The 21,046-nt window shown below is 38.8% G+C and overlaps 1 protein-coding gene across 2 annotated transcripts in view; it reads right to left on the bottom strand.

Annotated features, from left to right (window-relative positions):
• The window catches only part of MAGI2 (membrane associated guanylate kinase, WW and PDZ domain containing 2), a 1,476,322-nt gene that overhangs the window by 510,319 nt on the left and 944,957 nt on the right, over window positions 1-21,046 (bottom strand). For both annotated transcript variants that reach the window (XM_068972797.1, XM_068972798.1), the window contains exon 5: window positions 5,772-5,982. In XM_068972797.1, coding sequence (XP_068828898.1) covers window positions 5,772-5,982 — 211 coding nt within the window. The remainder of the gene's footprint in view (window positions 1-5,771; window positions 5,983-21,046) is intronic.

Raw genomic sequence — 21,046 nt, 5'->3', positions numbered from 1 at the left:
TCCAGTCTTGTGGCCACTGCTAAGTTTTCCAAATCTGCTGACATATCGAGTGCAGCACTTTAACAGCATCATTTAAAGGATTTTAACAGCTCCACTGGAATCCCATCACCTCCACTAGCTTCAGGACCATAAATAGAATTAAATAGCTTTAGGACCATAAAGAAGGCTGAAGGCCAAAGAATTAAGGCTTTTGAACTGTGGTGTTAGAGAAGATTCTTGAGAGTCCCTTGGACAACAAGGAGGTCCAACCAGTCAATCCTAAAGGAAATCAACCTTGAATATTCATTGGAAGGACCAGTGCTGAAAGTGAAGTCCCAATACTTTGGCCACCTGATGCAAAGAGCCAATTCATTGGAAAATATTCTGATGCTGGGAAAGACTGAAGCAAGGAGGAGGGAACGACAGAGGATGAGATGGTTGGATGGCATCACCAATTCAATGGACATGAATTTGAGCAAACTTACATGCTAGCAAAGTAAAGCTCAAAATTCTACAAGCCAAGCTTCAACAGTATGTGAACCGTGAACTTCCAGATGTTCAAGCTAGATTTAGAAGAGGCAGAGGAATCACAGATCAAATTGACAACATCTGTTGGATCATTGAAAAAGCAAGAGAGTTCCAGAAAAACATCTACTTCTGCTTTATTGACTATGCCAAAGCCTTTGACTGTGTGGATCACAACAAACTGTGGAAAGTTCTTAAAAGAGATCAGTATACCAAACCACCTGACCTGCCTCTTGAGAAGTCTGTATGCAGGTCAGGAAGCAAAGTTAGAACTGGACATGAAACAACAAACTGGTTCCAAATCAGGAAAGGAGTACATCAAGGATGTGTATTGTCACCCTGCTTCACAGTTCATCTGGAGAAGGCAATGGCACCCCACTCCGGTACTCTTGCCTGAAAAATCCCATGGACAGAGGAGCCGGGAAGGCTGCAGTCCATGGGGTTGCTAAGAGTCAGACACGACTGGGCAACCTCACTTTCACTTTTCACTTTCATGCATTGGAGAAGGAAATGGCAACTCACTCCAGTGATCTTGCCCAGAGAATCCCAGGGACGGGGGAGCCTGGTGCGCTGCCGTCTATGGGGTTGCACAGAGTTGGACATGACTGAAACAACTTAGCAGCAGCAGATTAGTTCAGTTCAGTTCAGTTCAGTTCAGTTCAGTCGCTCAGTCGTGTCTGACTCTTTGTGACCCCATAAATTGCAGCACGCCAGGCCTCCCTGTTCATCACCATCTCCTGGAGTTCACTCAGACTCACATCCATCGAGTCCGTGATGCCATCCAGCCATCTCATCCTCGGTCATCCCCTTCTCCTCCTGCCCCCAATCCCTCCCAGCATCAGAGTCTTTTTCAATAAGTCAACTCTTCGCATGGGGTGGCCAAAGTACTGGAGTTTCAGCTTTAGCATCATTCCTTCCAAAGAAATCCCAGGGTTGATCTCCTTCAGAATGGACTGGTTACATCATATGAAACGTTGGGCTGGATGAAGCAGAAGCTGGAATCAAGATTGCCTCAATAACCTCCGTTATGCCGATGACACCACCCTTATGTTAGAAAGTGAAGAAGAACTAAAGAGCCTCTTGATGAAAGTGAAAGAGGAGAGTCAAAAAGTTGGCTTAAAGCTCAACATTCAGGAAACGAAGATCATGGCATCTGGTCCCATCACTTCATGGCAAATAGATGGGGAAACAGTGTCTGACTTTATTTTAGGGGGCTCCAAAATCACTGCAGATGGTGACTGCAGCCATGAAATTAAAAGATGCTTACTCCTTGGAAGGTAAGTTATGACCAACCTAGATAGCATATTAAAAAGCAGAGACATTACTCTGTCAACAAAAGTCCGCCTAGTCAAGGCTATGGTTTTTCCAGTGGTCATGTGTGGATGTGAGAGTTGGATTATAAAGAAAGCTGAGTACTGAAGATTTGATGCTTTTGAACTGTGGTGTTGGAGAAGACTCTTGAGAGTCCCTTGGACTGCAAGGAGATCCAACCAGTCCATCCTAAAGGAAATGAGTCCTGAGTATTCATTGGAAGGACCGATTCTGAAGCTGAAAGTCCAATACTTTGGCCATCTGATGTGAAGAACTGACTCATTGGAAAAGACCCTGGTGCTGAGAAAGATTGAAGCTGGGAGGTGAAGTGGATGACAGAGGATGGATAAGATGATTGGATGGCATCACCGACTCAATGGACATGAGTTTGAGTAAGCTCTGGGAGTTGGTGATGGACAGGGAAGCCTGGCTTGCTGCTGTCCATGGGGTTGCAAAGAGTCAGACACGACTGAGCGACTGAACTAGGAGATAGTGAAAGACTGGGAAGCCTAGCATGCTGCAGTCAATGGGATCTGCCGTGACCAAACAACAACTCAGAAATGAATATAGAATTATATTTAAATTTTATACAGAACCATAGGTTCCTTTTCCTCTGTTTCACTTATTTATGTTTGATTACAATATTTGTTTCATTGGAGACAAAATTCAGTAAAGTGTAATGGCAACACCAACTCAACGGACATGAGCTATAGTGAAGGACAAGGAAGCATGGTGTGCTGCAGTCCATGGTGTCACAAAGGGATGGACACAACTTAGTGACTGAACAACACAAACAATGAGTACATGTTAATCTACCAGGGACTCCCATCACTCTAAGCAGCTCTCACACATTTTTACCAGAAGTGTTTCCACTGGCGTCAGCGCTCTTCAGAGAGAGCTGTAATCTGTCTAATTTTCCACCTCTTCTACGTTTCCTTCTGTTTTACCTTTCTCTTAAAATTACGCTACTTTTCTTTTTCTTTCTTTACTCTGACTTAGCTTCAGACCTGCAAACTTCTGCGTTACAAATAGCATTGTTTTATAAGCTTCTTGGCCAGAAACTCTGGGCCACATCACGGCTCAGTCCCTAAGCAAGTCCTAACGGCCCATCACGGTGCCTGCGCTGTTGCTTCTCCTGCCCTACCAGCCTGTTTCCACAGGGCTTTTACAGCACGGACTATACCCAGGTAAGCGTTCACTGCAGCATCAGCAGCAAAGATAACCTGTGGGTTGAAGTGCTGATTTTGCCAAACGTAGTTGGGAAGGAGCATTCCAGAGCATAGAGTGAAAGTGGTCTGGAGGAAGTCACTGAGAGGGGAGGACAGCAGAGCTAAATGTAGGCCACAGAGAAAGGAACAGGCGGCACAGGTGGCAACGGTGTGAAAACGAGGCACCAGACGAAAAAGACACTGCCTGACCCCTCCCTGCTCTGGGATACCTGAGCTGGTACCACTGGGTCTTATGAGTCAAAGTAAGGTTTTTGAAGGAAGAAAAGACAGATTTCAAGCTGGTCCAGGATGAAGGGTGGGCCAGGGGATACCTCCATTCTGTGAATGACCTACTTAAGCAGGCATCTGCCCCTGCCTCCGATTTTAATCACTTTCCCATCACACTCTCACTTCAGCCTTTACTCCAGGCTTCTTCCCTCTCCTTGACCTCTGGATGAATCTCCCTTAGCATTAACATTCATGTTGCAAATGAAATTGTCTCCTCTTTTTTGTTTTAATTTTTCAGCTCACCCCATCTCTGCTCCTAATACTATTCATTCATCCTTCCCTACAGTAATAGGAAGAAGATAAATAGGCAAAAGCCTCTGCGTGTTTTTCAAAAGCACTAATGATCAAGCAAAATGAGAATGGAGCCATCATTTAACATGGTTTTCACCAACTAACATCTCTATAGTAGGTCTGGGCATCTTCTCCCTACTCCTATCACATAAAGTATCTGGTCTTTGTAATGACAATTCTTATACCTGGAGTGTACTATTTACCTAGTACCAACTTCTCAAGTCTACATTATTTGACCTTTCCTATAATGCTTCCTTTTATTACTTAAGTGTATCTTACTGAAATTGTATCACAAAATTCAGGAATGAGTGGTTGACTAATTGTTTTAACTATCCCTCTTATTCTTTCTTCCTCAGTGTGACAATAAATTTAAGACCAGGGACAAACCCTAATGAGTCTTTTGATTCTGATACTGGATGTCTGACTAGCATATTAACAGAATCATTTTGGTCCATTCTCCCAAGTCTTGACAGAGCCTCATCATTTACTATAAACCACAAATATAGCTTCTGTCTTATGAAATCTCTTTTCTCCATAATCCCCAAATCTGACTCAGTTAAAAGGGAAAAGTTTACTTTATAATCACAAAAAAGGAGGTTTTTATAATTGCATTATTGAAAGCACTGTAAGAAAACAGTTCTTTCATCAGCTTGCCATGCTGTTTTTCTTATTTCCACATAGTCTTACTCCACCTATATTATGCAATAAAAATGTGTGCATAGTCAGTCTCCCTGTTCTAAACAACTGTTCTGCGCACCAATGTGAGACCTCACATCTAGCTTTATACTTTGATTTCTGGTCTGCAATGATGCTATGCTAAGCTTATCGATAACAAAATTATGTTTTTGATATAAATACATTCAAACATTTAAAAAATTCTGTATGACCTTCTTTTTTCCAATTAATTGATAAAAGGATGCCTGTGGGTCATTGATTATAGCCATAAGAAATATGCAAGAGAATTTTATTCTTTTTTGTAACATAAGATTTGTCAAAAGATGAATGGTAGCAATATATTTCATGCATTGCCCATCCATGTTGGAGTCAAGCAGAGCACCAAGTAATTACCTGATTATGTATTCCCTTGGCCACCTGTTATAAAGTTTTCATGTGAAAATTAAATATTGGCATGTGGTAACATTTCAATTTCACAACTGAGTTCTGCCTATGGAGATCTAAGTCACAAATCACTCCAGTTTTGGAAAGAAAATCTAGTTTTAATAGTTTTCTTGAGTAATCAAGAGTTTACATATTTTTATCTACTATCTGAACTGAAAACTTCAGATTCTGTTAATGTTTCCCTCTGAGACTCCTACAGCTTTGAGGGAATAAGGGTTGTTGTTCATTTATCATATATTTAGTTTTTACCTTTCTAATGAACATTTTGATTGTCTCATGCACATCAACAATTTAATATTTAGCCACGATCTTCAACTCAGGGGGTTAAAAAAGTTGTTCTACTCCAAGAAGATAAAGAAAAGGAAAGCTAGGCAATGCTGTTAATAAAATATATAAAAACTGAGTTTGGGGAAAAAAATGTCCCCAGTGAAAGGAAAGATTAGACTGAGTATGCATCACTAGTTAGTTCAGAATTAGCCCTTCATTTTCCTTGGTAAATCATAAAAAGGTAAGCAATAAATAGAATGGGATATAATAAAAATAAATATGACAAACTATACCAAACACGTGATTTTATTGACAGCTGACCTTAGGGTCAAATGCTTAAAATATTCTCATTTGTGATTACCAAGTATTTGGCCCTCAATCGTTGGCATTCAATCAAACCATTGGACATGATGGTGGAGGTTTCCAGCAATTTCATTCAAAAAATGGGGATTATCTCATTTGAGCTACACAGATGTCTTAGAAGGGTAGAGTAAGCATTTCCTCCCTATTTCCAATTCAAAAGTAACATCACATGGATATTTGCCTCCTCAGTCATGATTGCAACAAATTTTACAGTGGCATTGTTTAATTCATCATTTGGTTTATAGCTGTAATCTAGCATCTTTAGCTGTATTAAGGTGCCATCCCATTATTCTCTCACAAAGAAGGTAATATCACAATCAATAAAATTCAAATTATTCTGACCCACCTCTCCATCTGTTACATCATTAAAATACTGCTATGATCTTTGCGAAAATGTTCAGAGAAAAGTGTGAGACTCACTCAATGAAGTAGACTTCACCCTTCTCTGTATAAGCCATTTCCCAGTTGTCAGGCAATGGGTCTGAGTCCTCATTCTCCTCAGGTTTAGCTGGTTTCGCATCATCCATCTGCTCCTTCACCTCCTCAGGCTGACTGTACACTGGTGCAGGATAAGGCTGGGAGGGCGTCTCCCCTGAGGCACCTACACTCTTGTCTTCAGGTTCACTGGATTCTACAAAAAAACAAGGGTACATGGTTAGTCACTCCAGCCACTGTACCTTCTGAGTGAGTATGGACTATGCTCACCAGGGAATGAGCTCTCTGAAAGCTAACAGAAAAAGCATAATTGCAACCTCCTCTGAAAATTATCAGTAGGCCTATCTGAGTTCCTCTTTCACTTATCATTCTAGTCTATTCTACAACTAATTAAACCTGATGACTAAATTGGAGGACCATATCATTATATAGGTGTGGTAGACACAGCAATGAATCCCTAAGGATGCCTGTGCCCTACGCCCTGGAACATGTGATTATTACCTTATGTAGCAAAATAAGATTTGCAGGATCAATTAAATGAAGGGCCTTGAGATTGGGAGATCATCTTCAATTATTCAGGTGGGCTTGCTGTAATGACAAGGGTCTTTACAAGTACAAGAAGAAAGCAGAAGAGGACTGTAAGAGGGAGATATGACTATTGAACAGAAGCATTGGCCAAAGAAATGCATTGCTGCTGATTTTGAAGACAGAAGGGGATCCAACACCAGCTAAGAAGTGCGGTTGACCTTTAGAAGCTGGCAAGCAAAATCATGGATTTTCTTTTAGAGTCTCTAGAAAATAAGTCTTTTAGAAATCTTGATTTAGCCCAGTGAGACCCATTTCAGACTTCTAACCTACAGAGCAGTATGATAAAAAAAAAATACGCACTGCCCTAGGCCACTGTTGTTGTTCAGTCACTAAGTCAGGTCGATTCTTTGCGACCCCATGGACTGTCCTCCCTGTCCTCCACCATCTCCCAGAGTTTGCTCAAAATCATGTCCATTGAGTTGGTGATGCTATCTAACCATCTCATCCTCTGCTGCTCCCTTCTCCTTTTGCCTTCAATCTTAAGCAACTAGATGTGTGGTAAATTCTTATGGCTGTGATAGAAACCTAATCCAACAGAGCAAAAACTAAAAGAAATGTACACTTTAAGAGAAACAATAAAATGATTGGAGGACCCAAGGATATCAGACGTTGAGACCCAAGGATATCAACTTGCAAACGATATGAGATCCAGAATGACAAATAGGAACACACGGAGAAAAAATTAAAATTCAATAAAAATAGACTAAAATTTACCTAAGATGAAGAGACATAGGAGTCTGCCAATCAAAATGGTTTACTGAATCTGAGGCCAAATTAATGAAGCATACATTTCACCTAAACACATCTACGTGAGATTTCCAAATTCCAATGTTAAAAAGCAACTTTACCAGCTTCCATACTGAAGAAACCCACCCCAAAAACGAGGAATAGAAGATCATCAGACCTTTCACTTGTAATACTCGGAGCTCAAAGACAGTAAGATAATATCTGTAGTAACTTGAGGAAAATAAAAGTATAGCAGCCCAAGAACTTTACCAAAATATTATTCATCTATATAAAAGAAAGTCATTCTTAAACATTCAAACATTCATTCTTAGACCTTTGCATGTGGAGGATGGTGACTCCAGACTGAACACAAGATTCCTGGAGCACTGCTCTGCTGCCTCACCACCAACCCATCAGAAGGGGCCACAAAGCCCGCAACCCTCACCCCAAATGCTGCCTTCTGTTTCCGGGACCAGAGATGACCATCCTGGTAGGTCTCCTGTTTGGCCCTTGTCTATTTCATCTCTGAGAGGGGCCAACTAAATTGCTGCAACTACAAGGGTAAAAGCTGGTTTCAGATGTGGAAAACCCCAACTTAGATCAGGTAGAGACTTCTGCTCTGCTAGGCAGGCCTACACCCATGCACAGCAGGAAGAAGCTACAGAAGAAAGAGACCTCCGCCCCAATTCCCAAAAAATATCTTGAGTATGAAGTCTCTCAGGGGGCCTATGTGCTGTGTTAGGAGAAAAACGTTGATTTTATAAAAATCACTCAGGGGTAATCAGGGAGTCCCTGGCCAAGATAAAAAAAGGGGCTAAATCAAAAAAAAAAAAGAGAGAGAGAGAAAAAAATGTCTCAAAATTAATTTGAGTCCTGGTTCCAACAGTCCCTGTGGTTAACAACACTAATTTCTACCCTACTCGGACCGCTCATTATACTCCTACTCATTCTAACTTTTGGTCCATGTATTTTAAATAAATTGATAACCTTTGTAAAAAAAAAAAACAAATCAGTACTGTTCAGTTAATGGTACTGAGGCAACAATATTAGGCAGTGTCTCAGAATGGAGAGGAAAATTCCTCTCAAGGATAAAAAGACAGGGGGGAATGTTAGGACCAAACTGAAGCCAGGACAGGCTCTAAGGGGCAGGCTAGGCCTGAGAAAAGCTGAGGCTCTGGGAATTCCCGCAGGCAGTGTAGCTCGACCAATAAGAAAAAATCCCCATAGCCCCCCGCCCACGCCAGACCTGAGCCAATCCGGATAGGGATGCGAGGTTTAAAAGTCCCACGCGAGTGTACGGTTTAACCAATCAGCTATGCTGTTACAGAAACAAAGAACCATCTGTATAAAAGTAGATGTGATTCAGAGCTCGGGGCCTTTGTCTGATTCCCCTGTGCTGGATGAAACATGGGTCCTGGCTCGAGCTGGTAATAAACCCCTTTATGCTTTTGCAAAAAAAAAAAAAAAAAAAAAAAGAAGTTCTGAATGCATATCACCCATGTATCCAACCCAAGTATTTCTCAGATGCTACCAGAAGACAGCATCTGACATATCATGATGATTAAATCAGAGTATAGGTCTCCAAGTAGGGAGAGATAAGGAGATTTTTTTTTTTAATTTAGAAAAAATAAACCCTGCATAATATAGTTAGAAGAAGGATGATCATATTTCAGGAAACTTACAGTATTTTTTAAAGACAGATTCTTAAAAAAAAGAAAATATTATATTGAAAATTCATTACTAGCATGTGTTTTAAATCTTACCTTTGGAAAGCTCAGGTTCAGAGAAATTTCCTGCAAGGTAAGAAGGCAGTTGGAAGAGAAGTCCAAAGGGCAAATATTTAGATTTCAGATATTCCTTGGTTCATTCAGGGATTCAGCACCACTATATTCAGGTTTCAGACAGGGCTGTGGTAGTGTACAAAGAGGGAAACCACAGAAACGATCAAGGGAGCCAAAAGCAGAGATGGTCTGTGGAACACTTTAAGTTTGGAACTTTGGGAGGAATGTTTCCTGCAGAGTGGCTCCAAATTTCCATCAGGGTGTCAGAAATAAGTGGATGAATACATTTGGGAAGTACTACTCCGAAGACTTCCCTTAGACATGGGTATCACGCAGAGGTCCGAGTAGGCTCTGGTGGAGACATGGAAAGTAGCTGAGAATAGAGAACCAATCCACCTGCAGTGAGGATCATATGACTTCCTCACAGCAGAAGGTGTAGTGGGGATGGCTTAACCCAGAAACTGGAAGGAGACACTACTGACATACAATCCCAGTGTGATGATAAGGCAGCCCTCTTGGAAACAGGAAATTCCACAACTGTATGGGAACCTAATTTATAACTATTAACATTAAAAAATATACAAATACATATATGGTCTGCCTCAGTAACCTGTTTGAGAAATATCCTCTACAAATAAAGGTGGTAGTATATAAAGATACTTAAATAATAAGGCTTACTCTACCAGTATATCTGTCTGTAGTAGCAAACACCTGGAAATGATTTGGATGCCTATCAATGAGAAGAGTATTAAATAAATTGTGGTTATCTTTACCATGGAAAATTATGTAGTGTAAAGACCTACAACCTGGAAAAGATGCCAATCATTATTGTTTAAAGAATAATCTAAGTTGAAGAATAATGCATGTACACTATTAATTCCATTTTTTAAAATAAGCAAACACCAAGTTAGATACATGTATAATTTTGCTTATAATCATAAGACTGTAAAAACAAGATGGAAAGATGTATAATAGATTGTCAACTTTGAGTAACCCAAAGCAGTAAAATTGGATGGAAGTGGGAGATTTTTTTTAACATACCTCTGCATTAGTTGGCTACTATTTTTATAACTTTAAAATTAATAAAAGCAATAAAAGATGAGTAAACTAAAGTAGAATGTACTTATCATCTTAATCAACAGCTTGGATTAATTTTTTCCCTATGTGTCTCAATCTCAGAGAGCAATATGAAGTATCTTTAGGAATTAGGAAGGATAAGAACATTTTACAAGTCTTTGTTGTTTCTTCTTTGTAAAAGAGGATTTTATGAAAACAATATATTCCTTAGTGATGTAGTCTTCCACCTGATTCTCCATACAGATTTGACCTTTGTAAATTGTTCAGGAAAGAAACAGCAAGAGAAGGGACTCTTCTCTTTAGGTTCTTTGTTATACCTTATTACAACATGCAATTATCAATATAAGAAGCATACTGTTCTCAGGTACTTCCAAATGTCATGATGCATTTGCAAAGTGAAAATGCAAGGTCATGATCTGAACATATTCATTTATTCAATGTTCATTTAATATTTATTATACACTCAGTTGGCGTCAGGCACCAAGGACAGAAAAGCAAACAAGAAAGACACGATCCCTGCTCTCATGGAACTTGAAATATGTCAAGATGTGTAGTCTTTAAGCAATTTTAAGTGTGGTGAATGTTACCAAAGGGAAAGATGCGATCTCATGTATATGCATTTATCTAACCTTACATAATCAAGGAAAGCCCCTTTTCCAGTGTGCTAACAAATCTGAGACTAGAAAATGGAGTCAAGAGACTTCTTTCAGAGGAAGGTAAAGGAGAAAGAAACAGACAAGCAAGGAACGGATTAAGCCTTAGAAAGCATGCTCAGAATTTGGAACTGTACCTGGAGAGAAATGGGAAGGCACTGATGTGTCTTAATCAAGGGGATGACACAAGTAGATTTTCATTCTCCATAAAGATCCTCCTAGCTATTCTTGGGGTTTGAAAGTATTAAGAGTAGATATTCACAGACCAGTGGGGAGTTATTTTTTGTGATTGAGACAAGAGATGATGGTGTCAATGGCATGACTCTTCTATGAACTGAAAAATAAAATTAGAATGTAGACTTGATATGATTAAACAAATGTACAGGTAAGGACAAATAAGAAGTCACGGTAAACCCAAAGGGGGAAAGCAATTCACTGGGCTAAGCACCACGAGAGGAGCAGGAAGACTCTGTCAGGAGTGGGGAAACCAGTGGGTATAATTTTAGGCACAAGAGATAGAGGTTCATCTCAAACTCACAATGGAGATGTCAAGTCAGAGAGTTCTTAGGGAATTCACCAAATTTAAAAGACAACAGCACATGGCTAGACTGTGGGCCTCCCTTGTGGCTCAGCTGGTAAAGAATCTGCCTGCAATGCAGCAGACGTGGGTTCGATCCCTGGGTTGGGAAGATCCCCTGGAGAAGGGAAAGGCTACACACACTTCAGTATTCTGGCTTGAAGAATTCCATGGACTGTATAGTCCATGGGGTCGCAAACAGTTGGACACGACTGAGCGACCTTCATTTCCACTTTCATGGCTAAACGGTATTATAATTTAAACCACAGGAGTGAATAAAATTGCTAGAAAGACATTTCAGCAAGTGGAAACAAGAATACTTCAAATAGCTAGCTGAGGAACTCCAACATTTAACAGTCAGTGAGAGAATGATCAGGAGAAAGCAGCCAGGGAAGTAACAGAAAAACCAGTTGATCATGCCACACAAGCCAAGCAAAGGACAGTGAGGAGTAAACACTTATCTGCGGCCAGAACCTCTCAGCAGGCCAACAGAAAGATAAGGATGTAAAATCTAGCGGAATTAGTGATATAGAGGCCACTGGTGATATTAGCTACCAGATATGGGAGCAGTTAGAGTGGAGTGGTAGGTGGGAAAGCCAAGTTGGAATGGATTAAGTGAATGAACAAAAAGAAAACACAGACTATCCTGACAGATACAGCCAAAGATTAGCTATGAACAACTCTTCTTTTTTTCTCATCTTGATAACTATATTTTCCAGAGAAACGTGAGACATCTCCTGAAAGGTGGGACTTCTCTGTAGCTCAAATGGTAAATAATCTGCCTGCAATGCAGGAGACCAGAGTTTGACTCCTGTTTTGGGAAGATCCTCTGAAGAAGGGAATGGAAATCCACTCCGTTATTCTTGCCTGGAGAATTCCATGGACAGAGAAACCTGGAGGGCTACAGTTCGTGGGGTTGCAAAGAGTCACACACGACTGAGTAACTAACGTACACACAGTAAAGCACTGATACTTGGTTCAAGTCACAGTTGCACTTAATCCCAGAAGGTCTTCAGTTCCCAGGAGGTCCCCCTTTTCACTCTGAAAAATGGAGATGTCACTAATTATATTTATTAATGTACCAGAGATCACTGAGCCAAGTTCTCCCAGTTTAATTCATTTATTCACTCATTCCTTTATTCTTATCTAATCAATCAATTGTTACATTAGCAAACACGAATATCTACAGTGTGCAAGATATTTAACAAGAGTTTAATGAGGGAGAGTAAAAAGCTATTTTTATCAGGTTATTAAGAATCGGTTTGAGAGGGAAGTAATAAGCAGCACTTGTTTTCTTTATCTGAACAAAATAAGAGAAAAAAAATGAATAAAGCAAATGGAGAATCACAACATTTCCAACATTTACTGCTCATAACGGCTAATCTAGGGATGCAGTTTATGGTGAGAGTCGAGGGCTCCTGGTGAAATGTAGAATCAAGCCAGTATGCCCAAGACAGTACTGAACTAGGGCAGGTTTCCCACACAGACATAGAATCTGTTTCTGGAAGAGCCATGCATAATATTCAGAGGGATTAAAAAAAAGCAGAGGAATTGGGCAAAGCAGGCCCAGAATTATCCTTCAAAGATATACCACTCAGAGAAGCCACTCTACCTCTTTTGGGCAGAATAAGTCAAGGAACTGGGAGAGAAAGTAGTACCCTCTTTGATATGCAAGCCAACAATGAGGGGTGGAAAGGACCTGTTTCCTCACAGTGGATGATACAGGTACTACCACAGCGATTCAGGGAGGGATGCTCAACAGAGTACTACCACAGTGATTTAGGGAGGGATACGCAATGGCACAAAAGAGCCGCACAGAATATTAGGGAGGTGATAGGACACATGGAAACAAGAGCACCTGTGGCAGCTGTCGGAGAATCTCCGTTATTTAACAGTCAGCAAAGAAAGAAACTGACATCATATTTCCTACCTTGTGTACCAGGAAAATTGCATTAATTCATTAATTAAGCATTTGTTGAGACCTTGCTAACTGCTAAGAACTAGGCTAGGCAGTGGGCAGTTAAGGAGACTGTGGTTCAAATTGTCTGTATTAGTTTGCTAGTCCTATGATAACACCATAGAACAAAACTGTATGACTTAATACAAATTTATTTTTACAGAAAGCTTAGAACAAGTGTTCACCAGCAGGGCTATGCTCCCTCTGAAGGTGCTACAGGAGGGTCTGTTCCAGGCTTCTCTGCTGGCTTCTGATTATCTCCTGGTTTGTAGCAACATTAACTCCAGTCTTCATATGGTATGCTACCCGGATGCTTGTCTAATTTCCCTTTTGAAGGACACTAGTCATCCTCAGTCAGGGGCCCACCCTACTGATCTACTATTTTATTAGGAGAACTAATAACTACTACTACTTAGTTAAGATAGCCGCATCCTATTTCCAAATAGGAAATAAGTTCATTTTCTGTGATTTTGGTGGTTTGGACTTCAACATATGAATGTTGGAGCGGGGCGGGGGGTGGGGGTGGGGGACACAATCCAATTCATTAAACAGTATTTAGGCAGGTTTACCTCACAGTCCACTGAACCAATATTTATCATGTCTAGGACTATAAATTATTGTTTCATGCTACATTACAATTATTTCCCTGCTTAATAAGGAGAGTAGAATTTAACTTCATTATATTTTAGATAATATGTCTTTCTTTTGTATGTGGCTTAATATTTAATAAAATCAGATATGTTGAGTATTATATAAGTAACTGAGAAAGTACCCATTAAGATCAGAATGGACTTTTAAAAAATAGACTTTATATTTTAGATCAATTTTAAGTTCACAGCAAAATTAAGAGAAAGGAACAGAAATCTCTAACACTCTCTGACCACACAAATGCATTATCTCCCCCATTACTAATCCTCCACAGCATGGTGCATTTTACAGCTGATGAAACTACAATGACACATCGCTATCACTCAAAGTCTATAGTTTACAATAGGGTTCACTCCTGATGTTGTATATTTTATGCTGCTGCTAAGTCGCATCAGTCGTGTCTGACTCTGTGCGACTCCATAGATGGCAGCCCCTCAGGCTTCCCCGTCCCTGGGATTCTCCAGGCAAGAACACTGGAGTGGGTTGCCATTTCCTTTTCCAATGCATGAAAGTGAAAAGTGAAAGTGAATTCGCTCAGTAGTATCCAACTCTTAGTGACCCCATGGACTGCAGCCTACCAGGCTCCTCCATCCATGGGATTTTCCAGGCCAGAATACTGGAGTGGGGTGCCATTGCCTTCTCCATGTATATTTTATGAGTCTTAACAACTGTATAATGACACATAGCAACCACTGAAATATACAGGGTGGTTTGACTGCTCTAAAAATCCTCTGTGCTCTGCTTTCATCCGTCTCGCCCCTCTAACTCTTGGAAACCATTGATACTTTCACTGTCTCCATAGTTTAGCCTTTTCCAGAATGTTATATAGTGTACAGGACTTCCCTGGTGGCTCAGACGGTAAAGCATCTGACTACAATGTGGGAGACCCGGGTTTGATCCCCGGGTCGGGAAGATCCTCTGGAGAAGGAAATGGCAACCCACTCCAGTACTCTTGCCTGGAAAATCCCATGGACAGAGGAGCATGGTAGGCTACAGTCCATGGGGTCGCAAAGAGTCGGACAAGACTGAGTGACTTTACTCACTCACTCACTCACTCACTCATAGTGTATAGAGTTGTTCCAGATTGGCTTCTTTCATTTAGTAAAACACATTTAAGTCTGCTTGATGTCTTTTAATAGTTTTATAGTTCATTTATTTTCAGCACTAAATAATATTTCTTTGTCTGGATATATCACCATAATAAACTTTTAGTAATTAGGGATGGGAAAGAACAGATTTTACCAAGGCGTATGTGCAGCCATTCTTGCTAACATTCTTACCCTCTCATGAAGTTTAGCTTAAAATTATATGTGTGCAAATGTGCCTTAACACAGATCTCATATGTGTCAAATCTATGACTTGAGAAACCTTAGACTATTTACATTCTGACTAAGGAGAAAGAGGCAAATAACCCCATGCATGTTTTTCTTTCATAGTGGTTTGAAAGTATTTCTTGATTAGGAAGTGCTCATATAGAAATGGCCTTTTAAACCTCCATCACACTTTTCTTAGCATGGTTTTATTGTTAAATCCAAACATGAATTTTTTGCATATGTAAATGAATTTCCCCCAAGACGCTTGCTGCTCAAGTGAACAGACTTTATCAAACACTGGCAGTTTTGAGCATTTCATTTTGAGTTTCTAGGTCCATTAGATGCCTTGCAAACCAGAGGAGGGGTTTATTTTTGCCCTGACAATATAAACAAAAATCATTTCAATAAAGAATGAATATTTATTTTTAGAGAATGACAATAATTAAAAAAAATTTCCCTTTGACTAGGACTGTTGTATTTCCTAGAAATTCTGTCGAAACTTTGAGATAAGGATAGGTGTTGATAATATAGAGTCTTAAAAACTGACCTATAACAAACAAGATTTATGTATAATTGTATTTCTGTGAAGAGTTAAATATAATTTCTTTGGATTCAGCAAATAATTTCCTTCTTCCCATAAAATATTCAGAAGAGCTCAAAGATCTGTACACAGTATAGGGATTAAAAAACATTTAATGGGAAGAGAGTTAAATGAATGCATTTTTGCACTCAGTACAGTTCACATAAATTCCATAGTTCTGGTCCAGTCGAAGGTTTTGATATTACATATGTATAGTAGTCATTCCATTTACTTACATGTTTATTGCTCTAGCAGTATCTAACATATTGCCTTTAGGATGCAAGGCTAACAATAAATCAGAATACCATGGCTTTGAATGTCCCTACTGAGTTTTATTAAAGGATAATCAGAAACCAAGATAAAACATTTCAAGAAGATTGCCTATTTTATACCTTATCCATATTTTCATTTGACATGGTCTGTGCATATAGTTAATGTTAAGCTTTCTGTAATTGCCTTCCTTTGAAATAAGGGAACATAATATTTCAAAGCCAGATAGGAAATTGTTGATTTTATTTCTTTTCTATTCAGTCATAAAATGTGAATTTTCAAAACTTGCTATACCCTGTGAGAGAGCTCTATGATTTATATTTTTAACGGCTCTGTGACAAATTTTAATAAATCTTTTGTCTTTATGTTATTTTTAGGAAATAAGCATCGTTAGAGGACATTTAATGGGAAAAAATGGTTGAGGAACATATTTGTAGCTTATAAGGAAAGAGAATAGGAATAATTTGAGATTGTTTTTTTCTTTTTGTTTAACTGTTCTCAGATAGCAATAAGCACTCCACAAGGAGTAGTAGAATATAATTGCTAAGGCTGGTGTCTTAGCAATTGGGTTTTGAATCTGTTCTTCTTGGTGTGCTGTTGGGCAAGTCATTTAACTCACTCTGTGCCTGCCTCAGGTTCCTTAAGTGGAGTAACATTACATTACATAAGGATTAGATAAGACATGTATATATATTGTGTGGAACAGTAAACTACCAGAACATAGTAGGTGCTCAGTAAATGTGATATATTTTTTATATGTGAGTTATACTACACAGAACACTAAATAAACTGTAGAGTTCAATCAGTCAAGCAACTTAAATGTTTTCTCCTCATAGAAAGAAGAAGTATGGTCAATTTCATATGATTTTTAAGACAGGTGTTTCAAAAAACAATGCAATTTCTTAACAAAGAAAGATACACATAAAGCTAATGTATCTTCTTTAAAAGGTGTGTGCACAAATTGAGCTTTTCTTCCTCAGTCGAAACTTGCTGTGGTATTAACTCATTTAAAGGAGGGAAAATAATCTTTAGAAATCACACATTTTCCCCAAGTTCTATATGTTTTCCTGCAGAGTTCTACATTTGATTTTGCTGGGTGCCAGGGACTGCTACTGAGCTATGAACTTGGCTTTTGTACCTTTGAGGGTACTGATTAAAATCATAGAGACACAGCTTTTCTCTTTTATATTAGTCCAAGGCTTTCTCCTAATATAGACTCAAGGTAAGCTTGGTTTTCAAATCTAATAGACAGCTCCAGACTCTTGTTCACTTTGGTAGCACTATGGTAGTGACCACAGCGGTGAAAGTGGTGGGGCTTGAAGATTTTCCTTACTTTCCTGCAAACTTGGCAGTCTCATCAAAAAGCATGTCTGTTAGGTTGATATAAAGACTTATTGTATTGTCGTAACGGTAGGATGGAGTGGAGGCTGTCAAAACATGCTTGCTCTACTGCTAGAAGCTGAAGTTTTTGGAATTTGAAATATAGGCACTTGTAAATAAATGAATATTTTATGGTTGACTCTTGGACAGGAGAAAAATATCATTGTAATTGATTTTTCATATGGCCATACTATAGATTATTTTCCAGTGTGAAAATGGAGGACATTCTGCTTTCAGAAAGGAAGCTGTCACGCAGTGGCCACCTGCATTCTATGCAGCCAGCTGACTGAAATAAGTCAATGTCCTAGCATACTGCTCAAACAGCGCTCCTGTCAATTTTCTTTGCTTTTCCTAACCTTCTCAAATGAGAAGAGGAATTATAATACAGGTGCCAAAATATTTGCACATTGAATGATTAGTGAATATTAACTCATCATTTAGGGGAAAAAAAATTACTTTTTTGATGTAGTAAAACATGCACTGGGACCAAATCCAAAAGTACAGAGAAGAAAAACAGTGCAAAGCTGTTTCTATCCTGTTTCTACTCCCAGTGTTCCAGCAATCCCATAAGCAAAGGTGGTAATATTTTCTGCTCTTTCTGAGGTGTTTCTATGCACACTGATTACTGACTTGTAGTTGGTATTTTTCTGATTCCTTAGTTCTCCTAAAATATCTCTAAGTTCTAAAAACAAAGCACTATAATTTCTTTTTATGTATGGTATGAGAATGAGGAAGGGTGGCCCTTAAACACTGTGGCAATTTTAAAGGTGTATTTTTTCCTGATATTTTAACTAATATTTAATATTTGAGAATATGAAAGAAAGACAAGCCTAGAATAAACTAGAATTAGGGAAAGTTAGGGTATGAGTAACTATGCTGCTGATTTTTGAGATGATATATCAACTGAGGGAGCAGGAATGCCCAACCTGATTACTTTGTACCGGTAATATCTGTAACCAAATTGGATCTCATTTACTTAGGAGGCCAGTCAGGGAAATATGAATTAAGAAGAAAGCATATTCAATATCTCAAAATTATTTTTCATTTACATCTATAATCCAAAATTAGTTACACATTCTTTGGAATACTAAAAGAACAATATGAGGAGCTCTGAAAATAGAAAAATGCAAGGTGTATGAGTGGAAGATGACAGGAAAAATTTGGGTATATAAAAAGCTAAACTGGGAAGAATTACTAAAAAGATTAGTAGAGGGAATTACTTTTCATTGACAAGGAAGAAGAAGTGCTGCCATAATTAGTATATATTCTTCTTTTTAATTTTTAACATTTTAATAAAAGCAGACTGGAATAATGGCAATAAAATGAATCCTCACATCTTTGAAACTATATGTGCTATATGATTTTCATAATGCAATGAATTCTGAAGATATTTATCATATAGAAACAAGCACCCCAAATCTTCAACCAACTTTGGGCTGAGAGAAGTTGACACAAGTACTGAAAATATTCAAAGACCAAAACAAGATATGAACTAAAATATAGGACTTGTATGTACAATAATTTTCAGATCTTTCAAAATTCTGACAAAAATCAGCAAATTAGTACTGCATGAAGCATCACTTTCTGAAGTTTAAGGAACATCAAAGGGGCTGAAAGAAAAAGCAGAAGATTTTATTCAACCTTGATCTTGATAATTCAGGTGTCATTCTTTGGGGCCAAATTGGAGTCAAGGTATTGTTTCATGAGAACAAGAAGTCAATTAGAAAATGAAAGATAAAGGTGCTATCCCTTTATCCCTGAGTGCTCAGCGAGACCTTATCCAGAGACCTTCCCTCTTCAGAGTCAAAGACCAGCCTTCAGTCAGAAATAACTAGAGCAACTTTTGTCTGACAATAAAGTAGCTAAGATTCCACACTGAATTGATAAACATGTCCATGAGGAGAAATATGAGACAAGAAAATAGACTACAGGGTGAATATCAAACCTAGAGAGAATGGAAGACCATGACTAGAAAGAAGCTTAGACTCTAACAATGCTTGGAGAACCTGAAGACACAAACGTTTCAGCTAGTCTGTAGGCTTTCTGTGTGTGCTTTACAAACCCCAGTGTGACCTTGGTTGTTCCCGCTGTGCATTCCTCCTTCATGTATCCAATCTCTCTCTCATGTGCATCACATAAACACTCAGAGAAGCAGGAAAAAACTCTACAAAAGGTTGAGTGCAAAGATTCCAAAATTGCTTAATCAGTCTTTGGGCATGAAGAGGTTCAAATAGTACTTCCCTTTCAGTTTAATCACAAAGTGAGTCTGCCTTGATTTAAAATGACATCCCTGAAATTAATCATGATTTCATGTTTGTTTACAGTGGTATAATTATAGTTACCACTAGTTCATAGCTACAGACTCTAAAGAGATTATCTTGTTACTTTATAATCATATGTGGATACTCGGAGCATTTTACAATTAGGGCAGCTTTTACGTTCAAATAATCATTTAAGAAAAGATTTATTAATAAATGGAATATCTAATTTTTGAAAATTAACTTTTTAAAACAGCTCCAGAAGTCTGCCCCTCCAGTGGGGAGATAAACCAGTACTATGTTTGGGAACAAAATAATACAATTAAACCTCCCCTGCAAAAAAAAAAAAAAGAGGGAGAGAGATAAAGATCTGAGTGGATACACACATCACAGTCTCTGTGAACCCACACAAAAATAAGCAGGGCATAGGCGTTGGGGTGGTTTCAGAGTGCACCATTATTCACAGGAAAACAGCGAGATTCACCACGGAGGACATAATTCTTTTGACAGTGACAGGACCTCATTCACAGAACCAGGACTGATGGTGCATGCACAGTCAGCGTGCCAAGCGGCACAGGACCTGGATGCGGGTCCCTAATGGTGAACTGAGATCATTGCTGAGGACACTCAGTGATCACATAAGGGACACTCTGTTTGCTCTCTGGGAGACGCAGTTCATTTGCACTAATTGCAGGCTTGGGGGCCTGGAGAAGGCAGCTCTGTGTACACATACTGTATTCCCTTTGTTGGTGAAGGTAGCTCTCACGGGCCCTGTTCCTCCTGGCATTGTAAATGTGTGTGTATTAACAGAGAGACTTAGCTGCCTTTAAAATATATGTGCATTTCTAATTCTTTGCACTAGGCTTACTAATCACTGGTGAGGGGAAGCTACAATATAATAGTGAATTACTCTCCGGAAAAGTTGAGCAGATAATTCATGAAATAAAAGAAATCCAGGAAAGCCTAACCCAATTAGGCCTAACCCAAGCCAAACCCTACTGTTTACAGGACTTGTTTTTCTTCAGAAAAGTTTCACTGAAAAAAAAAAAAAGTACTATCTACTGATCTATTAAGCACCTATCATTTTCACAGTTACAAAGATTGACTAATTCTCATCTCTAAGAATGTGTCTTTTAAAATATACTACTTTCTTTTGTTCAAACAACTTTTGAAGAAATGTAAGATCATGAATCCTCATATCTTTCAAACTTAGAAACACTGCATGTTGAAGACACTGAACAGTGGAAAACGAGCATAAAATAAATCTAATCATGTTGCTATAGTGAAGCTTTGACATTCTCAAGAGATTTGGTTGACTGGAAAAATAAATATTTACCAAGAATTTGAAATAATTAATTATACATACTAATCACTAACACAGGCAAACAAAAAAGTAGACATAATCCTTGTCCTGGTAACATTTACAATTTATGAGGGAATCACAGATATGCA

This window comes from Capricornis sumatraensis, chromosome 5 (assembly GCF_032405125.1).
Source record: "Capricornis sumatraensis isolate serow.1 chromosome 5, serow.2, whole genome shotgun sequence".
NCBI lineage: Eukaryota > Metazoa > Chordata > Mammalia > Artiodactyla > Bovidae > Capricornis > Capricornis sumatraensis.
Note: the sequence above shows the minus strand (reverse complement) of the source record. Positions and strands in the feature narration are given on the sequence as shown.